Source organism: Crocodylus porosus, unplaced genomic scaffold, assembly GCF_001723895.1.
Source record: "Crocodylus porosus isolate Cpor-Errol unplaced genomic scaffold, CroPor_comp1, whole genome shotgun sequence".
Taxonomy (NCBI): domain Eukaryota; kingdom Metazoa; phylum Chordata; order Crocodylia; family Crocodylidae; genus Crocodylus; species Crocodylus porosus.
The window spans coordinates 2,306,527-2,314,640 of NW_017728933.1; the positions used below are offsets into that span (position 1 = coordinate 2,306,527).

The 8,114-nt window shown below is 41.4% G+C and overlaps 1 protein-coding gene across 5 annotated transcripts in view; it reads left to right on the plus strand.

The window, feature by feature from the left end:
* Positions 1 to 6,064, plus strand: part of LRRTM4 (leucine rich repeat transmembrane neuronal 4) — a 551,455-nt gene extending 545,391 nt beyond the window's left edge. For 4 of the 5 annotated variants that reach the window (XM_019545958.1, XM_019545960.1, XM_019545959.1 and 1 more), the window contains exon 4: positions 5,471 to 6,064. In XM_019545958.1, the coding sequence (XP_019401503.1) occupies positions 5,471 to 5,692 (222 nt within the window). In that variant the 3' untranslated portion in view covers positions 5,693 to 6,064. The remainder of the gene's footprint in view (positions 1 to 5,470) is intronic. The other variant, XM_019545962.1, reaches the window with a different exon arrangement.
* The last annotated feature ends 2,050 nt before the right edge of the window (positions 6,065 to 8,114 follow it).

The following is an 8,114-nucleotide window of genomic DNA, read 5'->3' on the forward strand; positions in this document are numbered from 1 at the left end:
TGCCCTCAGGCCAGTGAGACAGGATCAACTAGATCCCTGCCCTGTGTATCACTTACTCCTCCACTGAGTCTGCAAAAGGTCCTACGCTAGGGTCCCCACAACCCAAATTGAAAACTGCAGAGGTGTCAGGCTGGAAATGAAAGAGATAGATGAGCTGCACTTCTGGTTATAGTATTAGTGACGCGATGTTTGTGTGTTGTGGGGAGGTTCATGACCAAGGAGTGTCCTTTGATCACAGACCAAGCTACAAGCCATCTTGGTTTCATGAATTGTTTGTAGTCTCCTTAATAAATGCCTGTTGTGTAGACCAATTACCATGACTCTTCATCTCCATCTGATAGGGCTTTGCATTCAAGGAATTGTTAGATTTTTTTCTCTGATTAAATTTTTCTTTAAAAGAGGCAATGGGGAGACTGAGAAGGAAAACCTGGGACTATTCATCTGCAGGGTCTGGACTGCCCTAGTCTGGGAGATAGCTACCAAGCAGTCAGTGCAGGGCCTCAAGGAATGCTCTGAGAATTGCTGGCTTGGGGATTCCCATGATAGCTTCTTTCCTGCCACCATTTCCCCTGCCTTTCCATAAAATCTGAGAAAAATCCCATATGGGGTTTTCCACTTAGTGCATTTGTAGCATTTCCATTCTTCTATGCGGTCAAGTCCAGCATAGATTGGTGGAGGTTACAATGGTAACATCACATGGATATTTAGCAAGGGCCTGATCCAATCCCATTAAAGCCAGCCAAAAAAGCAGCCTTCTAGCTCATTCAGTCAGGTCCTATATGGTTGCTAAAGATTTTGTTTTCATGCTTATAGGTTTTGGTTGCACAGCAGATTTTTCACCCACACTGTAATGCCCTTAACCTTTAGAAGAGATGGCGGACTTCATGATCCTGGCTAGTAGATGTTCAGTGAAGAATGCATCCATCCTCTGGTGGAGACATGTCCAAATTCAATTCCAAAAAATGAAAAATGTTTAAATAAGTCTGACTTCATTATACTTATCAAGGGTTATAATATAATTTCCTTTTCATTAAAAAAGCAATTTTATACCCAGCATAACTCCACTTCAGTTGATCTATGCCACCATACATGCTTCTGAATCCCCAGTTTTTCAGTCCATCCCTGTTCAGGCAAGAACTCAAGCACATGGATAAAATGCAGCATGTGATGAAGCACTTTGTTGATTACGGGTGAATGTAAGAAGCATGTTCATAAGCATGAATGCTCAGCTTAACTGAAGCTCACTAGTGAGCCTTCAAGAGGAATCAAACAGAAATGAAACCTTGGGGATCCCGTGTTTAACGTGGCTGTACAATTTCATTTGCTCTTGGGTAAAATCTCCTGAGTTCTGCTTTTTTTGTTGTGGAGCTGTTGTTCAGCAATATGGATGGTGAGCCTTTAACCTCTCCAATGTCAAAATAACTCTGGAAAGGAAGATTTGTGTCCCTGAATTTCACCTCCTGAATCTTTTGTTAATCCCACGGATACAAATTTAATGTAAATTCTACTTGTAAAGAAATGTTTGTTTCAAGTGTGCTACCCATAAGACTATAATGTTTATACCATTTAGAGGGAAGATCTACAGAGGTGAAGGCTTTAGCCATTAATACCAGCTAATTAATCCAGTCTATTAGCCCAAAACCTTACTTGAACATTTAAAGCGCTTCTAATGTAATAAACTTCTTGGTTAATAGAGTCAAGACTCACTTCAAAGAACAGATTCATTTATTGGCTTAATCAACTCTCTGCAACACTTTAATATACAGTGTGTGTTCTTACACAAAAGCATTTAGGGCAAAGTTAAGCTGTCCTCTTTTGATTTACAAATTTAGTCAAAAGAAAGGCTGTTCTGTCATCAACATAGCTGAATGACATGGGAATATATTTGCTTATTAATATACATGCTTTTCACTACATTAAGTAAATGAAGCATCAGTTTAAACCAAGTTAATGTTAATACATGGTACAATTTTCAGAAGAGGATGTAAAACCCATTTAGAATAAAATGCTGCAAACAGATGGGTACTGGTGCATTGTCTTGTGATAAATATCTTGTCACCCTGCATTTTATGCTGTGACTTGACTCATTCTGTTGGACTGTGCTGTCATGGAGCTTAACAGTGAGCCAAAAAGCTGCATCAGATACTATGATAGATTATACAAGTGCAAGCAGCTCTCCTTACATTTGTTTTATTCTGTCTGAGGAAGTTTTTGACTTGATTATAGTTTACTGTGTTCCAAAGCCAAATTTAAAAGGCTATCGTACCTTAAACAGCTTCAGTAAACAGCTGCAGAGTGGTATGATCTCTAGAACGTGGGACTGGCAGGTCGTAAGCCTGGAATTTCTTCCTGCCTTTGCCATTGATTTGCTAGTAAGAAAACTTTGTGTCTCTACCATTCTGTTCAGTGAAAGTTGTTCCATTTTGGCCTCTGTATCAAGGGTTTTTTGATAAACTCTGCTCAAAGTGGGGCTAAAATGCTAAGTACTATTTTATTATGGTTATCTGCTTTTTGCACTTTGAAAAGTCATAGCCCGTAAAGAAATCTGGGACTTAATTGTTATTATGGAAACTTAGTGAGACGACAATTATATGAATGGGAACATCAACACTGCGGGGCATGTGCTGTTTCAAAAGGGAAGGTTGGGGTGGGAGAAGTGGTACTGCATTGTCTGTCAAAAATACAGTTACTACTTCTCTGATCCAAGAGGGAGGTAGAAGATTTTAGTGTATTTTGGGGAAGATAAAGGTGGCAAGAAGTTCAGTGGTGATGTGATGGGGGTCTGCTAGACTGGCAAGTCAGGAAGACAAGGTGGACTGATTTTTTTTTTTCAAAACTTTTGACCCTTATATATGAGTAGTCCTCTGGTTAGTCGCCTCAGTAAGGAGCAGCCTAGCAACTTTACAAGTGTCTGCTTCCCTGGGAAAATGATGGCACTTCTCAAGGTACCTCCTGAACATAGAATAACTTTTCTTTTGGCCATTGCCCAGAAGGTGTTTGGGTCCTGATAGGAAGCAGGTGAGGAGCAGAATTGGAGATGGGACACAGAATTAGCAGAAGCAGAGAAAACAACATCCATTTGTACAGGTCATGGTACTGCTCCTCCTAGGAGCATTTTTATCCTGTGGTTGCACCAGTGAAGCTAAGGTAACAAGGGGGCTTCCCCTCTGCAGATAACTTCTGCCACAAGGTCAGCATGTTCACCCTCTTGTATTAGTGTAGCATCATAACGTCAGATATTCCCAGTTCAGGCCAGCCTTGTGTGTGATTAGATGTGTGAGAAACTAGGTTTTTGCCTTATCCTACTGTAGTCTGCTAAGAGGGACCCTGAGAAAACATGTTGTGTGGAGCAAGAGGCAGTGTGGAAAAGTACTGAGAAATGGTTGGCAAGGAAAACACATTTCTATGTCAGTTTGGGGTGTTATTGTGATTCTGATCCTTTTTACTCTTGCTTGAAGTAGATGTATGCAGGGCCCCAGGTGGTTAATGTACTGTGTGTTATTACTGTGAAGCACAGGACCTCAATTTCTGAGCTCTACAGAACACACACAGTTTCTGGCTTTTATAGTATCATAAAGAGCTGCCTTTAAAGGTTAGGGATAGATCCAAGCCTTGGCGTAAACTGGCACAAATCCTAGGAAATCAAATGGGAATTGTACCTCTTTACACAGGGGCTGAACTTGCTGCACAAGTGATTGTAGTTTGCTATGTCAGTGTCCACTGAGCAACTTGTCTTGTGTGTTCCTGCCATTCAGCTGTCATGTAAGATGAAGAAATTTTCCTTTGAAGTCCAGCTATGGGGAGTCTTGGACTTCCTCCAGTAAGTTTTCAGAAAAAAGGAAGAACTAACTACCTACCAGCTCTGGACAGAAGAGGAATTTGCTCTACCATTGCAAAAGTTATAATTGGTCTTAATCTCTCTAATATACATTGCTTGTTCCTACCTTCCTGGATGAAGTGCACCAAGCAATAAGAACTTGTGATAAATCACCTCTGTGGTCTCCATTTTCCCTTCTGAACTGGAAATGAAGAGGTGTTGGTTACAAAACTGAAATTACAACCAATATCCCCAGCTCAAATGAAGCTTGGGTTTTCTAGTAGTTCTGGAAAAAGCTGAATACCTTGAAATGTGTAGGGGGAGTTTTTTTGGGGGGAGGTTCCTCCCAAAGACCAGGTTTCTTTCATCTGGATCTTCTCATCTCAGACAGTAAGAAGGCCTGTAAACATACATAGGAAGAGATTTATAGCAATTTTTTTTTACTAGAAATATTTACTGTTGGGCTTAACCTTTACAACTTTCCTTTTTTTTCAAGGGTGCCTGTTAGGGCTGTGTGAAGCTTCAGTCCCTGATTCAATTTGGCAGAGATTTGTCATAATTTGGTGGCCAAATCTCCAAATCTGAATCCAATCAGGAGACCCTCTAATCTCTCCAAATTGAATCAGAACCCTCTGAAGTGATTCGGAGAGATTCGGAAAGATTTGGAAATTCGGCCACAGACACAGCTTTAAATGTTTTTTCTACATACCTCCGGGTACCAGGTGGCTCATGGTCACTGCGATGCTGGGGCGCATGGAGTGTCCCACAGAAGTGCAGGGGGGCTCCCCAGCACGCTCAGCAGCAGACCCACAAGCGGACCAGAAGCACTTCTGGCCCACTTACGGGCTTGCCACTGAGCACGTGGGGGGGCCCCCGCGCTCCCGTGGGTCGCTCCATGCACCACAGCATCGCAGCGACCACGAGCCACCTGGTACCCGGAGGTATGTAGAAAAAACATTTAAAGCTGTGTCTGTGGCCAAATCGCTGAGTCTCTGAATCGGCATTGAATCTTCAGATTTGGATTCAGCTGAATCAGATCAAGAACAGTGATCTGAATCAACAAATCGAATCACTGTCCTTGATTTGTGCTGAATCTGAATCGAATACAGCCCGTTTTGCACACCCCTAATGGCTGTGTTCATTCTGGAAGTTGAGCAGAGGTGTGGTACAAAGCAATTTAAGTAAAAGAGGAAAAACAAGATTCAGCATGGGCCGTATTGCCTTCAGGGAGAATTTTCAGGGGTTAGGAGGTTCCTTATCTAATGTAGATCAGCACAGATCCTTTGAAGACAGCGAAGGTATGCAGAGTTTTTCATCTGGAAGCGTTACTTGGTGGTTGCTTTAGCACATTTTTAACATGAGATAATTCACAGACATGAATTCTTCCCACCCGTCAAACCGCAGACTGCAGTGGAACTCAGATAGCCCCAATGATTTGCACAACTACGTGCTGCAAATGCAAGATGCATGTTTTAACCAGAACTCATTGTTCCTAAGGCCCTCATAAGGGATCCAAAAGCTGGTGCGCACATTTTGTGATTCTTAAAATTTGTACTGTAATCATGCCTAGAGGCCAATGTAACTGAGATCCCATTCCACTGTGATATTTAATGCATTTCTCTCTCTCTTTTTTTCTGTCTCCCTCTCATGCAGGTTCCTCACCACATGAAGACGTTGCCCTATTACAGCTATGACCAACCAGTGATCGGATACTGCCAGGCTCATAAGCCTCTCCATGTAAATAAAGGGTACGACACCATCTCCCGGGAGCAGGCTGAGACCAGCAACTTGGAACTCAGTCGAGACCACAGCTTCATAGCTACAATTGCGCGTTCGGCTGCTCCAGCCATCTATATTGAGAGAATACCAAACTAACGATGGAGATGGCTTCCTCGGGGGGTTGGGAAGGGAGTTCTTTTGAGGGACTTTTCATCTCAGAAGAGAACAGGGCACGGGGGGGAAATCTACCATTCCACTTACAAATGTTCCAAGGCAAACGAAAGGAAATTTCTTTGAGGACTGCGGGAGTTCTGTCTTTCAGTACATCGCTGAGAACTTCAGGATTTTCTTTGCTTTAAAACTTTCAAACAAACTCCTCAACTGTAAATATTAAAGAGAGATTGTCAAGTTCTTATTAAAAATAGATTTCACTCTAGCTACATAAAGGGATGGATAAGAGTTCTGTTTGTATATTTGATTTTTCTACATTGCACGGTTCCTTGGAAGGAGAACCACAGACAAAAATGGGTGGGAGTTTGGGGTGGGGGGTAGGGTTGGGGGGGGTCAGCCATGGTTTCTTTATTAAGTGTTTATTACTCTTAAAGGCCTGGTTTAAATTGGTTTTATTTTCTTTTTAAACGAACAAAAAAAGTCTGCTTCTTTTTAAATTTTTATTTTCCTTTTTCTTTCTTTTTTTGGCTTTTGTTTTTTGATCAAGCGCTAATACTTCAAACTCCAAACGTGGGCATTAGAGCTTGTGTTTAACCAAAAGGACATTGGCAATTGACACAGGAGAACAAAGAAACCAATGAAGAAACTTGGGTGCATGTACATTTTAAGACACATGCTGTGCACTGTGGAGGGTGCTTTTGATTTTTACTATCTTCATTGTGCTTCATTGTTGACACTATACTTAACTTCTGGGCTCTAAATAAAGGGGGAAACGTGATGGAATATCAGTTCACACATTTACAGTTCAGTGATGCCATATGCAGAAATAAAGGACTTTGGGGTACCAATAAAGGATACAATGCACTCAAGATGGATTGGAAGAAAAATCACAAAGCAGGAATATTTCAGTGAAACTCAATGGCTGACACAATTTCTAAAACACAGGAGAATGTGTAACATTGTTTTTGGTTTTTTAATTAATTATTCTGATCAGTTAGCTTTTGTGTAGTTTTTATCAATAAAAGAACAAAAAAAGTGGTGAAAAAAATAAACATATTATTTTGTGGTTGGACACCACAGCCAAGTACCTGTTTGAATGCTTTCTCAGTATGTCTGACATGATGCCTCTGCTACCCTAAGGGGACAAATCCTAAGGCATTGTTAGTTTGTCTCTGCTGCACCTCTCAGAAAAGAGATTTGAAGTCTAGAGAAGCTCACTCTATTGCATCAAGGACAAGTTAATAAGTGACTTTTATCTGAGGCTGTTAGCAGCCTTTCAGAGATGTTTGCAAGCAGAGTCAAGTTTACCTCTGTGTAGAGGACCAGGGGAAGTCTGTATCACTTAAGACTTTAAAATCAGTTTAAAGCTGCTTGAAGTTAAAATGGAAAAGATCCAATTGATTCCAATAGGCTTTTGATCCGTGAAAGATGATTTCTGATAGTGGAGGGTCTTTACTTCAGCAGACGAACACATAAGCTTCAACAGTGAAGCTGGATGTGTTCAGACTGAAAGCTAACAGTGTGAGGACCACTATCTATTAAAACTCATCCAGGGAGGTAGGGAATACTCCATCATTAGACATCCTAAAACTGGGTGCCTATACATGAGCAGTGAGGCTGCTCCGATTTGCTATTATTACAGCGTATCGGAGCAGACTCAAAGTGTGGCTCCAGCAGACTCCAGCGTCTTATGTATCAGCATCCCTGCTCTTCAAAATGGTTGCAGGGGAACTTTATCTAAAGCTCATTCAAGGAGCTTTGCATAAAGTACCCCTGCTGCCATTTTGAAGTGCAGGGATGCTGATTCACAAGATGCTACAGACGTTTGAATTAGAGTGACTCTCCCCACCACCCCAGCCACAGTCTTGAAGCATGTGTATAAATGCCTTTTGAGCTTGGATGTCTTTCTAAAAAGCACACTGAACCACAAGCTATGAGCTTGATACACAAATAACCTGGCAATATACTAAAGTATATGTCTTGCAGCAGGTTACCATAAGAAGTGTCCCCCAAACTGGGGTGCACATATCACTTTGAGTTGCACAGAAAACTTCTAAGGTAAGGAACTGGAAATTATGAGAAGGGAAAGAAAAAATACACCATATTTGCTTGAAAATAGAATGACCCTGATTATAAGATGACCCCCCTCAACAATTTGATTTTATATATGGAACATTTAAAAATGTCCATGTATAGAATTCAATTATCACAGGTTTGCCTTGAATTTGCCCCCCTCCCACTGCTACAGCAAGCAAAATAAATGTGGGAGATCAGGTAGCCACCTTGCTCTTTGTGTCTCTCTTTTTCCCCTCTACAGCCCCTCCCCACCTCTACTGTCAGAGCCTGAGCACATAGAAGACATTTGAAAACCTTGACCTTGAAATTAAACAGAGCTGTAGTAATTTGC